Source organism: Corapipo altera, unplaced genomic scaffold (genome assembly GCF_003945725.1).
Source record: "Corapipo altera isolate COAL_440 unplaced genomic scaffold, ASM394572v1 56, whole genome shotgun sequence".
Taxonomy (NCBI): domain Eukaryota; kingdom Metazoa; phylum Chordata; class Aves; order Passeriformes; family Pipridae; genus Corapipo; species Corapipo altera.
The window spans coordinates 11772980-11798103 of NW_020884896.1; the positions used below are offsets into that span (position 1 = coordinate 11772980).

The 25124-nt window shown below is 34.6% G+C and overlaps 1 protein-coding gene across 7 annotated transcripts in view; it reads left to right on the forward strand.

Moving 5' to 3' along the window:
• The window catches only part of ATRNL1 (attractin like 1), a 529120-nt gene that overhangs the window by 274855 nt on the left and 229141 nt on the right, over positions 1–25124 (forward strand). For all 7 annotated transcript variants that reach the window (XM_027647923.1, XM_027647924.1, XM_027647920.1 and 4 more), the window contains one exon: positions 20205–20266. In XM_027647923.1, the coding sequence (XP_027503724.1) occupies positions 20205–20266 (62 nt within the window). The remainder of the gene's footprint in view (positions 1–20204; positions 20267–25124) is intronic.

A 25124-nucleotide genomic window follows, 5' to 3' on the forward strand; every position in this document is an offset into this window, starting at 1 on the left:
CATGATTTCCTACTTTCAGATATAAATCAGGAGGCTGTTTTATTAGATAATAGTGTGGCTTGCATAAATGCACTCCATTTATGAAACCTCTTACATATTTAGGGAAATTTCATAATATGCCATATTACTGTGAGTTGTTCTTCCCAGCTGGAACAACGGCCTTGGGCATGAAGCCACACAGTTGGGCAAAATAATGGCATCATTTTATAGCTTGATAATGGCACCATTAGCACAAGATATTATCATATCACCTTTTTATGGATACTTATATTTTAAACCAAGCTCTGCTATATGACATAAGTGCAGCATTGGAACAGACTTCAAAAAATAAAGGTGTAATTTTTCTTTCAGCAAGTTAAATATTGTAACATTTATGTAGCTATTATCTTTATTCTTTATAAAACAGTGAGCTTCTCCTTTAGATGCTTGATAGAAAAATGTATATAAACCCAGCAATTTTGCATCTGAAATAGGTACTTAGGTATAAGGTGCTTCTTGACCCATCAAGTGTGACTTTTACTCCCAAACAGATGGATGAAAGCTCTGCTCTTGGCCAAATTGGTCTGCTTCTCATTCTTCCAGTCTGATAGAGCTGCTGGTGCTTTGGAGATTACACAAAGGACAGATTCAAAAAGTTAATTTTTGAGTTGAGTGTTCTGGAACTCAAATTTTTAATTCTAGCCTCAGTTTGTACTTGCTGATCTGCTTACAGACTTCAGCCTCACCTTTGAACTCAAGCTTTGCTTCTTTGAACTCAGGCTTTGCAGTTAAAATGTGGAAGACCTACTCTCTCAGACAAACACCTTTTTTATGACTGTCCAATCCACAGTAGCAAAGGTTTCTGGGAGATTTTCTATTCTTTAGTAGATCAGTTTTGTCTGTGAATGCACTACAAATACTTTGATGTCTGCGGACAAACATGTGCTTGTACCATAGAACCTAAACCCCTGGCTCCCTTTAGCGCTCTAGAAATTTTTTGATAAGTCATTTTAGCACCATAGCTTGTCCTTTCTAAATACGGAATCAGGTCTTCTGTTTCTCATCTGCTGAAGCTCCCCTAACATTTCACTCTCATCAAGTTGTCACCAACTCCCTAAACTGTTTGTTTGGGTTTTTTTCTGCCTCCTACCTGGTGATTCAAGGCTTATTCTCTCTCCTGTTGAAAGTGCAGTGAGAATGTAGTAGTTCACTCCAGACTCAGACAACTAATTGGAGTTTGGAGGTTCATATAAAGACACAGGTTAACAGCAACTGGTCTCAATCTGCACTTGAGTATCAGGTTTTACAAATTCAAAATATAACATAAAATGCAGCAAATAAGCTCAGTACCCTATTTTAGCAAGGTAGAAATATGAAACTGGGAATGTCACTTAGCACATTAGATAACACATTAGGTTTTGGTTTTTTTAAACAGGTATATTGTGCAATTTTATTACCATTGCTTTGAATAAAATTTAAGATCATCTTATCTCTTCAAAGTTACTTAGCCCAAAGAATAGATGAATTCTTGTTTGAATTATTAGGTGGCTTGAGTTTAAAATAAAGAATTATGGAAAATTATTAAGATTTGATTTGAGAGCTCTTAACTTTCCTTTCACTTAAGTCGGAATTCTTACATTCCAAACGCAACATCTTTAACAGGTGTGTCAGAAGGAATATTGGTATAATGACTTCACCTAGGAAGCAGATCAAAACCTATCAATGTTCAATAAAGAAGGAGTTGACCTGAAATTGCACTTGAGTTCTGGTATCTTTGATTTCTGTCAAGATTCTAAGTTGTAGCATAACAAATATTTGGAGACCTTGAAGAGTCACTAAAATCTATAGATAGAATTTTAGTAGATAAGTTACAAAGGGAAATAAGATGGAATTCTTCATTTAATAGGAAAAAGGCATCAGAAATATTTATGGTAGAGATTTGACTGAATATTGAGATATTCATCCCTGGCACTAAGATTTTTTTCACGATAAAGAAAAAGTTAATAAATATGCAAAAATAAACAAGATAAGAACATAAATACTTCAACAGAGGAGCAGTTTGTATTTTATATAGTTCTGACTGAAAAGATATGGAAAGATTTTTTGGTAATACATCCATTAATCTTCAATTTCAGAACACTTAAAATCTCTCATTGGAGTTTGTTAATTTTGGAAGGATATTAAGCAGATTTGAATAATTATGGAAATTTTTTTAAGACTAAGATTGGAAATGTATCAATTAAGAATGAATAAACTTTTTTTTTTAAGATCATTTTAAAGCTTTAATGATTGTGGCTATTATTGTATTATCTAAGAATCACTCAGTGTTTGAGGTTGGAAGGGGCCTCTGGAACTCACCTTGTCCAACTCCTGTGCTCAGGCAGGGTCAGCTAGTACAGATTGCCCAGGGCCATGTCCAGATGGATTTTTAATTTCTCTAACGTTATTAATCAGGTGTCTCCCCTCCCTCCATATGTCCCTTTCTCTCCTTTTTGCCTTCCCTGCTTAATTGCTGGGTGTTTTTATTCCCATATAAGATTTTATTTTGAATACTAGCAAATGTGTCTTGTATCTGAGCTGCAGCGTGAGTCTTCAATGTTCTGTATGCCTTGGTAAACTATCCATCCTGATGGAATGCTTTTCACTGCAGGGCACAAGATTTGATCACCCTTTCTTGTTCTCCACATTCCTATTTTTCTAAGTCAAATAAATTTCAATTTTCTCTATGGAAAATTCAACCTGCCATAACTTTCACCTAATCAGTGTAAAAAAGGGTTCAAAAGGATGCCATCAGATTTGTAGGCTCAATTAATTGTCGTAAAATATGATCAGCTTTCCAGTTTGTCTGTTAGGAAAAACAATTTTAACTCTCAAGGTAATTTAAAATTAAATTAATTGTATTGTACAGAGATTGAGTCATTGAGTAGATATCGCTTCACAGTGCAATTCTTTAGACCATCTATAAAAAGGCAGAGAAGTACTCTTCACAAAGTATAAGCATTAGATTGATGCTTCTGCAATAGTGTGTTGCAGCAAATATATGTATTAAATTACATCATTGTGTTAAGTATTTGTCATCATTACCAGAATAAGGACATTTCTTTCAGGAACTTTTGATCTAGCAAACTTTGAATGTCAGGCAGTTTGTATGAAAATATCACTTGATACTTTTTCTTTTTTTTTTCTTGTGATAAAACTAGACATTTGCAAGATGTCCCATATTTTATGCTTTGAAATTAACAAAAAGCATAGCTTTCTATGGTAAATCTATGGGAAAAGTTAAGTTTCATTTGAACTAGATAGTATTTATTGTTTCATGTAAGCAATTTTAATGTGTACATCTCTGCACTTGTCAGTTTTGGAGGAATAGAGAGAAAATTAAAATTCTCAGAAATCTTTTTTCTGAGAATGTCTCTTGTTACTGACACAGTAACATATTAGTTAGTAATAACCTACACTAACAACCTGTGAGAAGAGAAATAATCATGCTTATTCATAGAATCACAGAATGATTGGAGTTGGAAAGGACCACCTGGAGATTGTCTGACCCCTCAAGTCAGGGTCAGCTAAACCAAGTTGTCCAGGGCTTTGTTGAGTCAGGTTTTGAATATCTCCAAGGATATTCATCTGTCTGAGCAACCTGTTCCAGTCTTCGATCATTCTTGCAGTCAAACAAATTTCTTAGTTTTAAATGAAATTTCCTATATTTCAATTTCATTGGATTTAGGTTCAAGTTTAAAAAGGCGATTGGTAATTAAAACACTTTTAACATACCATTTTAAAGAAAAAAAATATTATTGAGAATGTATCTGTACTGAGTGAATTTTGCAATATGGAACATCTCATTTGTGAAAATCCCTTGTAAGCTTTAAATATGATCACGTGGTTTCGTTATACTGTTTCCCAACAGGATAAGTCAAGATTTTAGTAAACAACATAAATCAGTATTAAGCCTTCTACAGATGCATAAAATAATTGCAAAAACCCCTCACTTGCAGCTAGAAACCAATTAAGCGTTTGCTCTCAGAAACAGTAAATATACAAAATCTCTGTTTTTTCATAAGTATGTTCTTGTCTCAGTGAAAACCGTGAGTATTTGGAGTTCTCATTTGGACAAAAGGGTGCAGAGTAAATTGGAATGATCTGTAATTTCTGTAATCAATGAGGAAAAAAACCAAACCTTTTTGTCTGTAGTCGATGCAGTTAGTGGAAGATATCTTTCTGCTGGATTTTTGTCCCAGAAAACATATTAAATATCTTTTCTGAAATACTCTGAGGATATTTCTTACATATGACTCTTGGCAAAATAGATACCTTTAAAATCTATACATGAGAAAGTTTACCCTGCTGGAAGTAAACGGTATGATTTTAATTTCTTAACTTCGTTTCTTCAACACTTATCTGTGCTTGAAGACAGATAGTCTGAATTGTCTCTTAAGGTATTAGTCTCTTTGGGGATGGTATTGTTAATATTTGCATCCTGCTCCATAGCTCTCTTTAAAAAGCCTTCTCAGGGGTATAGGGTGAAATAATTGGAGTTTGTCAAATATGATGATTTTGTGGGGAAATTTTTTGAGAAAAATTTTTTTTTTTTAATTTCTATAACTTTCCAGAAAAAATATTTCAGGGTTAAACCAAGTTTTCACTTCATTTTTTTTTTTTAAAGCCAAACCTTTTTCCATTTGCACACTTTATAAAAGTAGTTTTTCATTATAAAGGCTCTTTAAAAGTGTTTTATGGGTTTTTTTGGGACAGCTCAGCCACTTTTTGAAAGCTAGTTGCTATGGGAGTGACCAGAAACTAGTAGCTATGGGAGCAAACAGCAACCTTGAATTTCCTAGGTTTCTGCCGAAAACCCCATATGTTGTGCTGATATTTTGTCTAAAATTAATGTGAATATTTGATGCTTTTATAAGTATTTTCTTCCATTTACTTCTGTGATGTCTAATAACATGCACTTGTGTAAGTATCTTTCCTTCAGCTGGTACATTTAAGGTCATCTCTCTTGTTCTCTCGTTAGAAATCTTGTAGGCACTTATTTTTTAAAATCAATCTTTGAGCCCACAGCTATTCATGGAGGACACACAGAGCTACATTCTGTATCTTTGATTTTAAAGAAACAAAACTTCATTGGAGGATTTCCTAGAATTTACCATATTCCACTTTAGAAGCACTTTCCTAATTAAAAGTAGAAATCATTTTGCTGAGGCATAGAGGAAGGCTAGAAGATACCTAATCTTTATTTGGCTAACTCTTCCAAATAGATTTCTTACTTATTACCCAACTTTTCTATCACATAGTTTCAGTACAGCATATGAGGTGCTTCAGAACTCTAAAGTAAACGTCTGTGTAACAGAAACTAAATTTTTTATCTTTCCGAATTTTTTTTTTCATGCAGGATCTTTGCCCTGGCTCATGTACTTGTTTTGTTGGAAGATTTTATTCACTATTTTGAGATCAAATTTTGCTCTGCAGACACCCTCTCTATTACTACTCAAATGAAAAGAATCTAGATAGCTGAACAAGTATCCCCAAAAGCACATCTTAGTATTTCTGCCTTTAGCTGGTATGAAGTATTCAACATGAGAAAGAAAAAGGCACAGCCTATGTCTCGACAGAGTTCAGGCATTCAGCATTATAATTATGTAGGGCTCTTGAAAAGTATTTTCATTTGCTCTCTGAAAGCATGAAGTGCTCTAGCTGCAAAAATGTGTTTATTTTCTTCAGATTTTGATTTTGTTAACGCTGTTCAACAGACAAATGGTTACTGTTCATTTGCACATGCCTAATTAAACAATTACAGCTTCTGGAAAATATATTGGGAAATACGGTATTTTTAAAAGTGAGAATAAAAAGTACTCTCTGTGCTGACAAGTTTGAATACTTGTTTTCTTCTGAACAACTAAGGCCTTAAGGAACTAAAATAAATCTGACTGAAGTTCCTTGCTCTTTGTCCATGAGCCCATTTTGAGCTTTGCGAGCCGCCTCCCAGGTCACAGTTCTAGGTGATATGTTTCCTATATTACAGGGCCATTTTGATATTTCAGTGATAAAACTTTTGTTACAAACAGTGTAGTTCCATGGGAATGACTGTTGCCACTTCCTATCCATGTAGTTCATGTGTCATTGCCAAAATGACATGGCCAATCTTGTTTATTGGAGATCAGCTGAGCAGGCCCTGCTCTTTGGTTTTGCATTGTTCTGAGTCTTCCTGAAACCCAGTTACTCATCCACCTTTCCCCACCTAATTTCTACAAATTTTTTAAAAAATACCATGTCAAAGGTTCCTGCTAGCTACCGTTACACATTTCTCTGCATTTTTTACACTTCTCTGAATCTGACACTATAGCAGTCAATGATATATCAGTGATATATCACCCTGACTCTACAGAATGCATTACAAGGCTGAGTAAAGTCTAGAGCTGACAGTTGTCTCTACTTTTTTTCAAATATATTACAGCTTGCAATATAATGGGAGTTTCAAATGAGGGATAAAAGTTAAATTAAAGAGAGTAAAATTAACATAACAAAATTGAATCACAATGTGTTCTGTTAATCCTTATAATTTAATTTTAATTTTATTTTGTAAAAGTCTCAGTTGTCACTTTCTGGATTTTGATTACCTCTTCAAGGAAGAACATTAAATTCATTTTCTTCCTTACATGGTATATATTTTCTTCCTTAGTATCCTGGGTGTTTTTTTAGGTTAGTCAACCACTTCCATTTTATTTGAAGCAATTAATATTTTCACATTTGTGGGGTTTGATGTTCTTTCAGCAGAACATCTGTTAGAACAGTGCTGTCCCTTGTATAGATAACAGGACATCATCCCTTACATACAAACTCCTATAGTTTTCCTTCAGTGGAATAAATATGCAATACAGATAACTTAATCAGTTTGGATTTTTCCTCATATATTTTTATGTTGGATCTTCTAAATTATATAGGTTACTATGTTTCCTCTTCACTTTCACACACCCATGTAAACAACTCCCATACCCTTCATTGTGTACCTCGGTTTCTTTTACTACAAGACGTGGATCTTCAATAAAAGACTTATCTTTTGGCTAGTTAAAGTCTTTCATGAGAGACAGGAAGGACTAAGCATTTCAGTTTCTTTCCTTACTATTCTATTCTGAAATCCTGGTATTTCTGAAGCCAAAAGGAAGTCGGTAGGTATTTACCACTAATAGTAAAGGTAGTCATAACTCACCTGTGGGGGAAAAGAAGGGAGACTATCTTTTTAATTTTGCGTGTATTCTATAATACTTATGTTCATAGGATGAACAAAATTCAAGTGTTTGTACTGTGAATGGCTGCTGCAATGCAGATTCCTTCCTCTTTTCAGAAGTTTAATTGCATCAAATATGCTCACAATGACTTCTGCTCTCACTGTAGCAGTGCTATGTACATCAAGGAATTAGAGCCTCTGTCTTTCATGGTCTTATCAAAAGGTGAGGAGGAGAACAAGAAAAATGCATCAATGAATTTCTCTACTGACTGAGAATGCTGCTTTTTGGTTGTTTTACACATTAGAGAGGGGAATCACCAAGCACCGCACAGAAGATCAGAAACTGTAATTTCTACAAAGTGGTATTATATACATAAATCTTCTGAAAGACAGATACCTTTGGGATATCACAGGCTATAGACTTCTGTGTAATCCATTACCCATGCTGATATAAACCTTTGATTTGTGGGTTTAAACCTGAGGCGGAGTAACCTCATAAATATGCTAATCCACAGTAATCAAGAAAAGTGCTATTGCAAATACAAAATTTTTATTCTGCAGCTCCAACAGCTTTATAACATGCTCTACATTTATAACAATAAACTTTGGGAAATTACTCTCTTCATGTTTAAGAAAATGCTTTGCCCTTTTCTTGTCATCTCACAATGAGTTTTACACACATTATTTTGAATGGCATGATCTTTATGCAAAATTCAGGACATGTTTTGCCTTTTCTAACCAAGTATTTGATTTCTAAAATGAACACAACATTGCATAAATTTTAAAAATTCAGCTTTTATAACCTTATAAAAAATTTATTATCAGTTTTATTAGGCTGGAGGCCAAGCAGTAGGTTAACTGGTGATTGTCGAGGAACACCGGCTCTACTGTATATGTAAAAAGATAAAGACTGGGAGAATTTTGAAAAAAAAGTCTTATCCTTTTTAGTAGCGTATTTCCCATGTCTATCGTATGTATTTCTACACATACAAATAGGCATGAATGTTGTGTAATGCCGTGACCATCATATGAAATTCTACAGTTATTCAAACAACTGTAATACAAATACAGTGTAAATTTGTTATTTATTTAGGAAACATGAGAAGTATCTCCCATGTAGGAAAGAAAATAGGACATTTTTCCCATTTATAAAATTCAGAATACAAGACTTCTACTTTTCTGTGGGGGTGCAATTTCTGTGTACTAAAAAATCCTCCCTGAATGCTATACATGAAAAAACAGTTTTGGTTAAAAATCAGTCTTTTCAAGATATAAACAGAAGTTTTCTTCAGTTGATATTTCAGTTTTGCAATAATAATATTTACTTGATAGATTTTAGCTAATCTTATTTCTAATCCTTGTCTAAGAAAAATTGAGTTGCTTTTAAAATGGAGGGAGAAATAACCAGTCAGTTCTGCAATAATTTATTTATTTAGTTCTTATGAAATACTTGTCAAAGCTGATTACTTTCTAGTTTCTGTGATCAGTAATTATGATTTTATTAGGTGCTTGAAAGATTGAAATGTAAACACTGCTAATCTGAGCAATATAGTGTTTTCCAGAGTGTTAGGTTTGTGCTTGCCAGATAACTGTGTAATGCAGATGTATATCCTTGCATATATGTCTGATTTTTTTATTAATATAAATTCAGGGTTCATTTTTTTGGTGACCTGACACAAAAACAACTCATTCACTCTTAACAAAATGAAATTATATTTTGGTTTTAGGTTTAAATGTGACATTTTGTAGAAACAAGGCTGCTGTTAGCCTCTTTGAAAACAGGGAGTAGTTCAATACATATTCACTTTAAAATCCCTTGGACGTTTTAACATAAATCTCAGATATTCTTTTAAGTACATTTGGTTTGGTTCAGTACCACCGATTAGATTTCTGTGCATGCACTTTCCACAGTTTGCTCCTGCCCAATCTGTAAACATTTCCATTCAAAAAATGTTGATGAATTGCTTTGATACCAACTTTCATGGACTGTGCAAACTAAGGAACACAGCAGCCTATCCTTGTAGAATTTTGGGTCCTTATGTGGTGCTTTGCAGGACGGTGGTGGGTGCACATGATGCTGCAGGATTCCCTGAGTCAGGGGTGAGTGAAAGGTGGTTCCATGTTGGTGTGTTGAGTGTAGGTGAGGTGGCTCAGTGCAAATCAGGCAGTGCAGGGATTTTTTTTTTTAGCTGCCCTAACAGGAGCTTCTGTCCAACTTGAGACAATACAGCTTGGTGGCTTTTTTATTTGTGCCTGCAGTGCTCTGCCCAAGGTTCACTAGAGAGAGCTGACGTCTTGCAGTGCTGAGTGGTGTGTACTGGAAATTTGTATTTCCAGAATTTCAGAGATTTTTTTTTTTAACTCTTCCTGTGGGAAGAGTTCTGAGCCACTCTCTGTACTTTACAATAACTGCTGTGAAGTGACCCTTTTGCCTCAGCGAGATGTTCTCAGATTCATCAGACAACTCTATAAAGTTAAATATGCCCTGTCAAAGTAGCATTAACTCTTTGAGTCCAGTTTCATCCTCCAGGAAATTTTTTGTTTAACAATCTATGTGGATTCTTTAAAATATATAATTCAAATACACATCCCATCCCACCAATAATTATAGAAATGTAACTTAAAAATTGACTGTTTAGTGGTAATGGCTAGGCATTTTCCTGGATGTAAGAACTCTGGAAGAAATCCAATTTGCTTCATCAACTGCAGCCACAGTTTGACAGAGCAATATGATAGTACTGTGCCAGCACCAGCAGATTTAAACTTGCCCCGCTAATTCAATTTTGACATTTATGAAAACATCATATGGGTCTTTTGCATTTGAGGATCTATCCTTTAGACTCTCTTGTGAGAGGAGAAGAGATAGCACTTTAGTTTAGCTTTATTAATGTGATTTTTTCTATTAAACCATTTTTCCTCAAAAATGTATGGCACTCTGTGGAGTGAAATTAATCTGTGTGAGCAACTGTTTGGTATAGAATCACAAACAATGTATAAAGTTACAGATTTTCTGTGTTTATTTTTTGAATAAATATAATTTACAGCTTTGACTTATTATGGTATCCTAGAGCCTTGGTAGTTTGCCAGTTGTTGGAATAGGATTTTCTGTTAAGGGCAGGGATTCCTGATGTTTTTCAAGCTTATTGATCACGCTACACTAAGTGAGAATGAAGGTATTACTGCACAGCACCCCGTTAGTTTCTCAGGCTCTTTAAATGTTTTATCACTAACCTGTGCTTGAACTAATTTGGGTTTGATAGGGAAAAAAGCTAAATTACATTTTCTGAATGGATGTTGTTTTTCTGAACAGGAGTGAATCACAAAGGGTCTTGAACAAAGGCATATTTGAACATGACTTCTAAGGGTAGCACTGTAAGTCAGAGGACCATGGAATTTTTTTAAGAGAGTTGAAAATGAGCCTGCAGTTGTCAGCATCAAGAAACAGAGAAACAGAAAGGGATCAAGAGTCCATTTTACTTTAAAAAATGACAACATTAAATGTGTTTTGTTTGTCAGAAGAACAAGATGCTTGATGTTGAGTGGGAGAGGTTTGATATGTCAAATGGTACAGTTTTGATTTAGGGTGACCTTAGGAATTTGAAGATTGCTGCACAGAAACCCCATACAGTCTGACAAGAAGTGCAAAGTCCTAAACTTGGTGAAATTAGCAAACATCAATTTGAATATTATAATATGCTTAGATTCCAGTTCAGGCAACACCCAAGTGTTCTCATTAAGAGAAAATTACCCTCTTTTACTCAGCTCTGGTGGGGCTGGATGAGGAATGAGACTCCAGTTTTTTGTGTCCCAGTTTAGAAAGGGTATTAGAGAAGGTATAGAGAAGCTGAGAGGGTCCGGTAGGAATGCCACAGAGATTTTTAGGGGCCTGAAACATACAAGCTGGATTGAAGCTGTGGAGTTTGGGCTTGTTTAGTTTGGCAAAGAGACTCCAGTGGTAGGCTACAATTCTTTGTGGAGTAGTTACAGAGGTGGTGAAGCCAAGTTCTTCTCAGTGTAGTTGCAGGCAGTAGAACAAGGGGGAGTGGAATCTGGACATTGGGGGATTCAGACTGAACATTAGAAAAAATTCATTGTATTAGCAATGCTGCATTGAAGCAAGTTTCCTGGAGTGGCTGTGGAGTATTCACTCCTGGAGGTTTTCAAAACTTACCTGGAAAAAGACACTGTTGACCTGATCTGATGTTGACAGTAGCCTGGCTTTGAGTGGGAGGTTGAACAACATGAACTTGTGATGCTTCTTCCAGTCCAGAGTTCTGTGACTCTGTGATGATAACATGTAAGAGCACATTCCGTAACAGGTGCAGCTTTCCTAACGCAAAACTCCTTAATTCATCAAGTCGTAATAAGATGTCAGAGGAAGTCATAACAAGAAAGCTGAAACCTGGTGTTGAAAGGAAAATTCAATTCTAGCAAGTGACAGAAATGGCTTTTCCTTAATGTAGTTTGACGAACAAAACCATATCGTCATGCAATGCTTCTCTTTGTAGTAGAATTTAATCATTCAACTCTGCCTGACAAATTCTCTCACTTCATTCCCTTCACTTCTGTATCTTATTTTCCTGCCTGTCCATTTGATCTAGCCAGGCTTTTGAAAACTAGAGCTTTGGAAGATGTTGTCTAGAAATCTGCTGTTTCATGCAGTTTTAGGAGATCTCAATCCTGGAAAGATTTATGCCTAAAATAACTTCCCAGTACTATAGGTCTTTGTGTCAATTACTTTTAATCTTTTTTTTATTTATTTAATTTTGAAACATGTCATTTCTCTCTCATCTACATATTTTAATTTTCTTTCATTCTTTCATTGACTTTAATATTCAATATTTCGATTTCTTAATAATGTCCACATTAATCATTATAAAAATGTAAAATTTTTTGCATATTGAATAAAACTGTAAGTTAGATAATGGTTCCTCTCCCCCAGATTTTCTCCTTCCCTTCTTGGAGGTTATTAGCTGAGGATTTCTCTGTGTGGTATGTATTTGTTCGTATGTGTACGCAAACACAAAATTAAATAAAGAAGTGAAATAGTGGTGTGTGCATATTGAATTTCATAGGCAGAGTGCCTATTAGTTGGAGAAAAACATCTGCTGTTATAACCTTCCTTAGGAATGTCTTTCATCTCACTTGAATACAAAACTAGATTGTCTTTCAGCCTCTCATGACTCCGAATAGTGGAAATAATATCCTGTAATTATTACATTGTTTGAGAAATGAAGGGGTGGATATTTGGATAATCTAGTGGATACCACCATGAGAGACAGGACTTCAGCATGCAGAGATAATTTGTGGAAGTTGTTTATCAAATCTGAATGTGAAGGCTGTGATTCTGAGCCTGATTTTATTTGTTATCTTTCATTTTCTATTTATGTTATCGGTATGAATGTTTTGTTATCACTAAATCTTATCATCTGGGACGACTGTTTGTCAACATCAAACTAAATTCTTTGCAGGCATCAACACAGTAGAAAGCAGTAGGATTCTGCTAGCAGGCACTTAGCTCCATATTGCTTCTCAGATCATTTAATTCCAACAAGATGAAATGTTTCTTTTGCCTATTTTATCATTATGTTGTTTTACAGAAATACCCAATCAGTACTTACAAACCATGTGAGAAATTTATTTCACCTAACATTATTTATATTCTAAGTTTGACATTAGGTCTATAGTCTAACCTAATCACAGACTCCCTGTGTTGTTAGCAGAGAGAAATGGCAGCTCCATAGGGTACTTCCTTACAAGTTATGAGAGTCCCACATCTATTTTAGAATCACTTACCTGTGAAGTGCCTTCCCATCTCTGATGATTTCTATAAACTAGCTGACTAATTTTGACTAGGGTCACGCATTTGACTAGATTTGACATATTCCACATGAAAAATTTAGATAAATTTTCTTCAAAATTTCTTTTTCAAGTTCTGGGAAAGCCAATATATAAAATAAATGTGTGTCATTTTTAACCTCCATGTGTTTAATGTTTCCCTTCATTAGGCAGAGGTCATTTGTTGGTAATTTGTCCTTTTCTTATCCTGTTTTCTTGGAATTTCTGTTTCCCAAAGGTAAAGAAATGCATTTTGTGCTTTGCCTGTTAAATATTTCTTTGGGGAAACTGACAGAGTTTCCTAATATCTATCTTTCACTTGTGCAGGTCACTCTTCATAGTTAAAGCCTTATTTGAAAGAAGAGTGAGTACCATTTTTCACTCTCTCTAAAAATACCCTAATATATAATAGTACTTATGATTGTACTTATATTTTAACAAAAAATCAGAGTAACTTACCTTTTCCTTTGTAAGTATTGATTATTCAGTAATCATGAATTTAGAGATATCCTTAGGTCCCACCATGCGCCAACAAATTTATTGTGTAGTACATAATAATGTCTTTAAAATAGCTTATGCTTAGATGTCTACAGTCATATTTCTAAACTTCACTTCATACAACAAAAGGTAAGTGTGAAAATTTATTATATATTTAAATTTTCTAACATCCCATTTCTAAATTAGCACAGCATTTGATCTTTTATGTTTTCCTTGTAGAACAGATATACAAAAAAATGTTCCCATCTACACAAATATTTTTCCACAAATGTTTTCCTCAGCTGACTTCTGTATTTGTTGTCTAATGTTGCCTCAGTCAAAAAGTGTTCCTCAAGAAAATATAAATGATAGACAATAAAATATGTTAGCCTTTATGTTCAGTCAGTATCCATTTCTTCTGATTCAGTACATACATAGTACCAGTGTGGGAGTGTATAATAGTTTTATCCAAGAAGAAATTAAATTATGGTTTTGACGATACTGAAGGAAGTAATAATTCTGCAGGGTTTAAGTGTGCATAATCAACACAGTCCAGGCAGTTTAGTTTGGGTTATGTCTGACCTTATTGCATTATGTTTCCAGGTTTAATAATTAGGCCTTCTACTAGAGTTTTACCATGTATTTATTTTAGTTTCTCTTATTTGTTCGTTCTTAATTTATTAACAGTGGAAGATGAAAGAATTTTATACGGAAGTATTCATTCATTGTTTGAGAGCCTGAGCAGATAGAACTTTAGTGGGTAATGTCGTGAAATGGAGCATAGATTAAAATTGCTTGTTGTGTACATTGTTTGAATATATGAAACTTTTCATGGATTAGGTTCCTGTTTCCTGCAAATGTGGAATTTTGATTTAGAGAACTCAATGTGCTTAGTTTTCCCTTTCTTTTTCTTTTTGCATGATTAGTTTCATTAGAATTGCAAACACGGCTTCTTGACAGCTATACTTTTAAACTAAAACACAAAATTCTGAGGGCAGACTTACTATTTCCATATGAAAGATGTCCCTGAGTTAGACTTCCAAGATTATCTCATTTTTGTGGTGGAACAGATTTTGACCTATTGTTCTGTAGGACTCTTATTGCCGCATGTGATAGTCAAGGTGAACATAAACTGGAGCAATGGCAAAAAGATGAATCTATCCCTGCAGATATTAACTTTTGAAGTTGGAAAAATCTCAGTGTTCAAAAGTTGCTCCTGTTTCAACTGATCTATACCATCCACCGGTATTCAGTATAAAGTGTATTTTCCATGTCATGCATGTAACCAAAACAGGAAAAATTAAGGAATAGTATGCATTGAAACATTGGTTGCAATGAATCCTTGTGTGCAGTGCTCTCTGGCATATTCTGCTGGCTGTCTGACTTTTGAATCCTTAACTGGTGTCAAAGATTTGCCAGCAGTCACAGTGCCTTGTCTTCCTATTAGATCACGTCATGTGAAGAATGTTGGTTTGTTTGTTTTTTCAAAAACATACTTTTTGAAGGCTTAAACATGACAGAGAAAAAAAAGATGGAAACATCTTTTGCTTGTTGGAAAAATCCCCACTGTTCATTTATCACGCATCAGCTTTTTCTTCATATACCTTTCTATCTCTTAAGACTGTGAGCTGGAACCTATACATAACACATTTGGCTTTGGAATCTTTTCATTCTGTCTCTGAGTTTTTATGACTCTGGCTTTTAGAGTCTATATTTAATCTGTATATTGGTGTTACTTTGAGCTTAAGGAATACAAGCATAGTTCACTGTAAGACTGTACATTAAAATTAAATTTTAATATTTAATAACAACAAAACAACAATAATAATAGTTCATAATAATTTTCAGATCATCCAGATAAAAATACAAGCAGAAATGTTGATAGAAAAAACACCACTGACAACACTTCCTAAAATTTAAAATAGTGAGACGTTTTTTGTAGACTGAAGTTTGTATCTTGTATTAAGGCAGGTGGATACCTGGAAAAGTTAGACTTTCAGACACACAAGCTCTTCTTCATGTCTGATATAGAAGCATCAGACTTTAAAGCTAAATCCAAGTTGAAAGCAATTGCTCAGAGTTTAATTATAGAGCATTTTTCATAAAACACTGCAGTTCTTACCTCTAGGTCCTGCTCTTCACAACTCTTGAACAAGATGAACTTTGAGTCTAAGATACAAAAAGTCTTGGCTTTAGCAGAAATATTAGCTCTATGTCACATTATAGTTTCCATGCACATGCTTATCCCTTCATGTTTCACAGGTTATAAACTACCTATCAGTCTTTCTTGTTACAACGCTTACCTTATCAACTCATCTACCTCCCTCACCCTTCCACTCTACTTCAGATGAGAAAATCACACAAGAAAGATCTGATATATGATCTAATATACTAAAATAAGCAATCTTCTTTTTTGGTCTGAATTCCTCTATTCTGAGCGTAAAAAGAGCTTGCATGCTCAAGAGATTGGCTGATTTTGATCTTGTGGAAAAAATATTGATGCATGCAACTCATTATCATAGATCCTCATAGTTGGAGTTTCACCACTGTTAGAATATTCCAAACTACCCCACAAAAATTCCTCTTGTGTGTTGCTCAAGGCAGAGATCCTCAAATCATAAGACAGCTTTCATTCTTGATGAAGGTGACTCACAAATGAAGGAAAAGCTCAAACAACTGCTAGGTTTTTTTCTGTGAACCAGGTGTTGAGATTAGACTTTGCCCTGCTGGAGTACAAAGCTGGAATTTCTAAGTCCTTTGATGTTTTTGTTTCAGCAAATTCACAATAGTCTGATACTCTAATAATCATGCTCTTGTAGTTTTTTTAGCAACAATTGACATAACTTGAGGCCAGCTATAAATCAACTGGCATTGGTTTTATTCAAGAGACACTCAAATATTTTAACCAATTTATAAGGAAAAGAAAATTAAACCATGTTATGAAATCATACTAAAGGGTTTTTTGCATATCTTGTAGCGCTTAGAATATTATTCCTTTTTTTGGGAGATACAGTTTTGGATGACATTATTGTGAAAATTATAACTTCTGATTCACCTTAATATTTATAGTTAATTTATCTTTCTTTGCTGTCAATAGCAGAGTATTTAAGAAAAATAAATATCCATTTTGTAGATTTCTGCAAAACCTGTCATTATTTGTGCTTTAAAACAACAATTTTTCTGTCCCAGTATTGGATCATAAAGTCAATGAAAGCTTTGACCTATAGACAAACAGGGAAAAGAACTTCAACTGTTGTAGTTGATGAGAAGTTTTCTAGTGGTTCCTGTAAAGGTGAGAAAATTGTTTGAAAATATTTATGATAAATGGCTGTCTATTTGGCTTTGAACAAAAAAAGAGATCATGAGAGGTTCCTGAAATATCTCTGCACCTCTACCCATAGCTTCCACATTAATGTGGAAGTCCTAACTTTTCTTTTAGAAATCTGATGCTAATGAACGAAAGAATTAGAATCTGCACCTGAAGCTGTATTTCAAATAATGTTTTACAGTATTATAAGTAATCCTACTTCCATTTTTCAGTGTTAAAGCAGAAATGTTGTTCCTCTTTCTTCAAGGGAAATAGGTTTATGCTGGAAATTCTGTGTTAACTCATAAGGGTTATCCTTCACCATAAAAAATTATATTCCACATGGCACTTGATTCTATTCTATAGGAAATGATGGAAAGGATATTTATCTTCATCCTCATTTATAAGAGAAGATAGAGATACTATTTGTGGGATCCACAAGCTTTTTAGATATTTTTGAGGAAACTGAAGGCTATTTAGGCATGATAAAAATTAACAAAGGAGATATTTGTCTTCAGTATCTCTTAAGTCCAAAGCGAAAACCTGGGGCTGAAAGAATTTTCCTTGTCTTGTCCCTTATCTATGTAGGCACAAGCAAAAAGACAATAGCATTCATATCTATGTGAAAACCTCTTGGAAATAAATCTTTTTAATTGTATTCTGTTTCTTTGTATCAGTCTTAGGTTCCTGATATTTCCTTGCTTCTGTCTGATCTACTTATAATTAAAATATGTATTCTTTTAGTTAATATTCTGTGTTGAAATTAGTCTAAGATGCATGTACCGTTTCTTCAGAAAATGCTGTAGTTCATCTTTTGAACATAAACTCTAATGCAATTATTAGAAGGTGTGTGATTAAAATTGGAAATTACTTCTGGGATGGAAGTAACCATGTTTTTACTTTAAAATAGGAGTACTTTCAAGAAAATCCCATACAACCAAACAAGCAAGTTTTACAGACAGGTGTTCTTCCATAAGTTTTGCAAACATGAACTCCAGCAAAAGAACATTGCAATTATCTTAAGTAGATGATTAGATTAACAGAAGTTGGAAATTGTAAAATCATTCCTTCTGTGTCCATTTTTGTGCAAAAATGATTCATCCCATCTTGAGTTTGGGAATATTCAAATCATTTAATAATTAATAGGTATATAAAATCAATATTTGCTGTGTGTTGAAAATGAGAAATTAAGGCACTATAGTTTCTTAGAAGAATTTGAGGTAAAACTTTCCTGATATGATTGTGATTGGGTTGCAGGTTTTGATTGCAAACTTTCCTTTGACTGTAGTTGTTTCCAGACTCACAGATGCTGTTATTGAACTCTGACACTTTGAATGAAAATAATCCAAGTAATTAAAAATCTAAATGGTCCTTTTTAAGAGCTTTTTAAGGGGCCACAATAGGCAAACTCTGTGAACATGGGCATGATTTTTTCTCCTTGTGTTAGTTCATTATCTGATGGAAGGTACTTTTAAAAAACATTCTGGAAACACCAGCAGTTAAGTTGAACACCACATAGTATTTGAAGGAAATCCATCCTACATTTAAAATAAAAAATTGAGTTTGGAAAGCCTTTGTTTTTTATGTAAGGTATACTTAAACAATTGCTTATGTTTTATGTGTGTTTTATATTGGGCCAAAGAAATCTTCTGGTCTTTTCTCAGATGCTATCTTTTCTGCATAAAATAAAAGTTATGTTGCCATTAACAAATATTTTGACAATATTGCTCACTCTGTAATTTCTCTTTAACTTTTTCAGATTTTTACTCCCTAATTTCTCTTCATTTTGGTACAGTAAGCATCATGAGAGTAGCCTAAGTTAAAGTTTCCAAGAATTAAAAATTTCTGCTTATATTGGACAAATATGAAAACATTTGTTGAATAAACTCAAGCACTGAGTCAGATTTTTTTTCTCTCTCCTGCTTAATTCCTAAATGGTACTCAACATCTTGTCTTCCCACAGGATCCCAGGCCAGAATGTAGATTTTGCTCTGATTCAAGCACAACAATCTACTTAACCTATGCACATATCCTCTCTAGAGAGGAGGCAGATGATAGCACTCTAGAAGTTTAATACACTAAATAATATTCTGATTCCTTTATGAAGTTTCTTTCATGATATTTTGGGCTGAGAAATTTGAAATATCCACTTCCTGTACTGAATTCCAGAGCTCCTAAAATTTTTTTCATTCCTTGGAATTGTGGAATTATTGAAGAGAAAAGGGGAAATTACATTTCGGAGATGTATTTTTGTGATGGTGCTCCCTATGCTTATTTCTGAAATGATGCTGTTTACATACTATTCCTTCCTTAAGCTTTTAAGTAATCTGATCTATGTTTAGCTGTGTTTGGCTGGCACAAGGCACGGTAACACCATTATAATACTGAAGTTTACATTTCAGCTTTGCTCTAAAATAAAAAGAGAGAAAAAAAGTAGCTTTTTGAGTATCATGAGGTATCATTTCAGAAGTTCACGTCAGCTGTGAAAGGGAATCAGAGTAATTTGGTGTAATTACTAGTCAAGATCAGATCTTAAATGCACAAAGATCTCCAAAAACAACCATTACTTGAACAGACTACAATTCAAAGAAGGTTCTGTATGTCTTCATTTTGATAATTATAGACTGAAAAACTGAGCAAGGCAGGGACTTTGTGGATATAACTGAAATATTAAGTACTGTTCTTAGTTATAATAGTAATTATAGGCTGTATTGCATGCAAGTGTGAATGTCTCCTTGTATATGCTCTCTTAGAGATAATTCTTAAATCTTCATAAAAAGTTACAGCATGGATCTGAACTAATGCATGCTCTGGTGAGGCTCTAAGCATGTAGCCCAAAAGAATATTTATTACTTTGTCTTTAAAGTAATTTGCTTTGAAACTGTTTTTTATGCACCAAATTTATCTTTTCTTATTAAGTTAACACATGCATTAATTTTAATATTATGCAATTATTAATTTTAAGCATTATATGTTGTTTGTCTTCTCTAAAACCTTTTTTCAGTGTTGTTATTAAAGTGGAAAATGGTGACAGTTGAAACAGTTGACTAAAAAGAACTCAATTTATCACAATATGATTTCTTAATATTTTGCATCTTGGTTTTATATGTTTTTATATTGTTTTTATTGTTCATTAAGCAGATATTTCTATTAACTTTACTTCAGTAAAAACACTATATTCCACTGTTTGTGTTTTGACACCGACAGAGAAATGGGGATTAGTTGCTCATCTCACTTTATGATAAATGCAGGTGTGTGCATGCTAGACTGAAATTACACTTGAAACTAATCACCCACAGAGCCGTAAAACCCTGGCCTAAAAAGAGCTGTTGAGTCTGAAAATGTTGTAATTTACTTCTATTTTATTTGCAGATTGCCTTCTCACAGCACAATACTATCATGGATCTGGTGCAGTTCTTTGTCACCTTCTTCAGGTAAATTGGTTTTTTTATCTTCTGACTGAAATTGTGATGATTCTTGACCATCAGACCTGTGTCTTAACCAGGCAGCTGCTGGAATCTTTCATGCATTTCATATTCAGTTGTTCAGTCTTCACACTTCATAAAGATTTGTGCTATATATCATAGTGATTAAGAGAAGCCAGCTAAACTCAAACAAGTCATTTATGTCTGTGATTCTTTTATAAACACTTTAAAAGAATTATTGAAAATGATGGCTCTGTTCAATAGCTTGTTATTTTTAATAAAGCACACCAAATCACTACTAATGCTTTCATGTGTTAGAGATTAATTGTGAAAGGCAGTAGGTGATGCCTGAGATTTGATTGTGGCAGCAATGTAGGAATGGGCTTCAACCGCAAATGGACAACTATTCTGGGATCTGAACAAAACTCCACTAAAAGACTTCTTGAAAGTTCCACTGTCTTATAAAATGTCACAAACTTGAATATACATGGATTAGTTACAGTGCTTTGAAATCTTGCTGTGAAGATATTCCCCAATAACCGTGAAGCATACACGAAGTATGAACAGTGACAAATACATTCATCAGACTTTCTGTATTTCTAGAACCACCATGCCTTTATTTCACAAGTTTGCAGTACACCTTTTCTGTTTACTTCAATCACTGTGCTCTGAGGAGCTGTACCTGACGAATCAGACTCTTAAATACTGTGAACAGACCAGTCTGTTTATTGCTGTCACCAAAATGCAAACAGAAATGAGCAGAGCCTGAAGTTTTCTGTGCCAAATATATTGGCTAATGGAGAGGGGTTTAGTAGCTGATGTGAAATACCCCATTTTTCCTCAATCACCAAAAACAGAGCAATAAAATGCTCATTGCCTAAAGATCAGTCTAGTAGTGTTTGGGATTTTAAGTGTTTGGTTGTTGGGGTTTTTCGTGTTTGGGGGGTTTTCCTCTTTTTTTTTTCTGGGAGGCCAACAAGATCTAAAAAATTATGCAAACCTTAAGATTACAAACTCATCTAGAAGAAAGCAAAGTCTGTCGAAGTATGACAGAACAGAGGGACCCAATCACAAATAGCAGTGGTAGACCAAAGGCAGTTTGTGCTCTGTGCCCTAATGCAGCCTTAGAAAAGGTAAACTATAGGCCCTTTGATGGTGAAGCCATCTCTATGGATACAGTGCATTACCTCTCCTGGTGTGATTGTCTGTCTCATGCGGCTTGTTCTGTGTAAATGCAAACTCATCGTGGTCCTGATGAAAGAAGAGATCTGTCTGTCTGACTAGTAAGCTAATTGGAAACCAAGGTAAATGTAATCCCCCTTAGAGAGAGAAAGACTGTAGGATAGTTGTCAGCTACCCTACCACTGCCTTTGGCTCAGCCTCAGTCTGATTACCTAACCAAGGCTTGCAGCTGGCACTCAGTTCAATAGGGCCTTGCACCATAACCTTAATAGTCCACCTTTGGAACCTAGTTGCAGAAATATGTAAAGGAATCAGGAAATGTTATGAGTAGAGCATTGCAGTGATCCAAGCAAGGTACAAACCTTAATGACAGGGCACCCTCCAAAAACATAAAAATCAGGCTAAGGTTTCATGGTTCTAATGAGAAATAGAGTGTTTGAGAAAAGAAAAATATTTAAAAATATCGATGTAAGGCTGTATGGTACCCTTCTACATTTGAATTGGTATGAAGGTGTCTGTAGTGATAGGTAGGATGTCTAGGAACTGGAGCTCTCATACTGTGTTTCTAAGAAAAACATAGAGGCAAAAAGAATAGCACAATTTGCAAAGCAGGACCCGAGAGGGGAAGAGAAGGAAGAGGAGAACATGAGTTGGTTCTGAATTAAATGACTGCATGAAAAAGTTATTAATTGCATTGCATTCCCAAGATTAGCTCAGGCTTGTTGCTTGGCTAACTGGCTCTTTCCAAGACATGAGCCAGTACCTTCCGTGTATCTTTCTTTCAGGGTTATGCCCATGGACATGGGGTTTTCACAGGTGTTAAAGTGCATTGATTCTCTTATCACAGAACCAAACGAATCATGGGTAATATCCCAGTGACAGTCCCAATGCATAACAACTGTGAGCATGGGATCCTCACTGACAGCAGAGCTAGCAGGCAGTCAGTCCATGTAGATGATCCAAAGAAGCAACTATTGTCACTGGACTATTAATTGCAATGTGTTGTAAATAAATGTTGGGAAAGTACTTAGTGTGTCCTTTACAGAAAACTAGAATGAAAAGTTTCCAGTCTAGACACCGTTAAAACTTTCAGTAGCCATTAAATTGGATGTTATTTCTACAGGATCACCATTCTGAACAACCTGAAGAATATTTATAACTGCAAATCATAGCAGTAACTGATTTATATTTTTTTCACACTAGTGGACAAAGCTGTACCCAAAGGACAAACCCGTGGGATTGTCCTTGCTCAGGGACCAGGGTGTACCTGGTGGGTAATGAGGGAAGATGGGGAGACCCAGTGTGTGCCTCAAGGAGATTTTACCTTGGGGGAAAGGTGATCTGTGTTTTGAGTTGTACGTTGCAGGAAGTAAAGTCACAGGACAATGAAGAGCGAATTTTGCAAGGACCCCATGGGAGCAGGAGAAGGACTCCATCTCCTCTCCCTGAGCAGCTGCAGAAACAACAACTGACCATAACCCCCACTCCCTGTCCCCCTGCACCACTGGGGGGGAGGAGGGAGAACATGGAAGGAAGGAGGGGTGGGGAGGAAGGTGTTTTTAAGACTGTTTTATTTCTCACTCTTTGGCTCTTATTCTGATAGTAATAAATATAAGTACTATCCCCACTTTGAGTCTTGTTTTGCCTATGAAAGTAATCAGTCACTGACCTCTCCCAGCTCTTATCTCTACTCATGAATCCTTGGCTGTTTTTTTTCTCTCCTCTGTCCAGTTGCAGAGGGAGAGTGAGACAGCGGCTTTAGTGGGTACCTGGTATCTGGCCAGGGTCAACCCACTACATTTCCATATTGGTTGATAGTGTTTGAGTCCTTATCTGAAAATTTTGTTTCAAAGATTTGTAGTCTAAAAGAATTATTTTAATAAGAGTTTGTTTCTTTCTTTCTTCTTTTGTGTGTTTTTAGTTTTCTTCCTTTGTGGAAATTTCTTTTCCTTTGTTTACTGAGTAGGAATGTGGTGTATTATGACTGTGGCAAATTATACTGGTAACATATATTATACAGGTCATATTTACTAGGATTATTGATTGAGAAAATAATTGTGTTTAAAGATAATTTGAATGTGGTTGACTACAAAACCTATTTCAACATGCTTTGATAAATGTACATTTGCATTTCTCCCTTCTAATATCGTATTTCTCATGTTTCTGAGGATGTGACATAACGCTATTCACACTGGCTACCTAACCAAAGCAGCAAATAGGTTAATTTGACAGGAACAGCTTTTCAATAACCATTCAAAAGTATAGTTTAAAACTGTTAAAATAGGTTGTGTGTTCCAAACTAAAAGAAGAAATGAACATTTTACTGCTTGAATCAGAGACATCAAAATAACAAGCATTTTTAGAACTGTCCTGATGTATCAAGATGAACTCTTTTAAAACTATTGTTCTGTAAGAACTACTATACATAACAGCAAAAACTCTATGATTAGTTCAGCAATTAATGCTTGGTCTACCAAGATACTGATATTCTATATCCTAGAACAAAAAAGTTATAGAAATAAAAGTTATTTTGAAAAAAGAAGCATAATATTTTTGGAGCTGTAGTTCTCCAGACCATGATATGAATAGTTAAAAACCCTACCTTATTTAATTTCATTATCTTTCTCCTGGAAGGTTTCATTGTATCTACTGGTTCAATGACCTTTTCTCTAGAGTAAAAATGCAATCAGTTATATAAGAGTAGGAACAGGTTACAAACTGTCTTATAGAAAGTTTGGCATCTGTGTTGCTTCACTCAGTGCCTTGAAGACTTTTAGCTGTCACACAAATGTCTGACTTTTTTTTCCACTTGCTTTGAAGAAGCACAGATCTCATTAGGAAGTTTCACAGGCAGCAAATGTGAATGATTATTCTTCTTACACTGAAGAAATACAGTACCCACAGTTAAAGAAAGTCTGTTGCTGTATTACCCTGACCAGTAAAACACTTAATATGCTAAAGTTTGGAGCATTTTTCCTTAAACTGTAAGTGATAAAAACATTTTTAGTGTTTTCAAGTCTTGCATGAATATATGGTTTTTATATGGTAGGTGCCAGAACATTTTTTGGCATTGCATAATTGTATAAGAAGTAGCTTTATTTTCTGAGAACATTATTTTTTTTTTTCTTTAGATCATGTTTTATCATGCATAAAAATTGACTGTTCAATAATTGTTATTTTTTTTTATATATGATTTGAGTAAATCCAGAATTGAGAGCCAATAAACACTTGATTTCTTAACATGCTTTTAAATAAAATTTTAACAGTATAACAGAATTTATAATAATACTCACGCATTTCTTGGAAAATTATTTGTATTAATAATCTTAAGCAGGAGTTTTGGTAAGAAATGTGTTTTTAGCTCATAATCAGAAACCAGGCAAGCATGAAATCAGTGCAGATGACAAAGGTTAGCTGTTAATATACTTGTGATAGGAAATGATATGCATCTGCTACTGTCATAACTACTTTTTAAAGCCTGTTTCAAATACGTTGTACCAACTACTAACCAATCAGCACTTTCTCTAAGCACATATCCTTATGCTCCCAGAACTATTCCTTCCGTTGTCTCTGGCACTTTGGGTGAAACTGGCAACAGTGGATTTTCTATCTGAATGTAGTACTATACTTTAGTCACTTTTATAACACGTCTCCTTACTATTATGGATTAAAGAATTTTTAATTT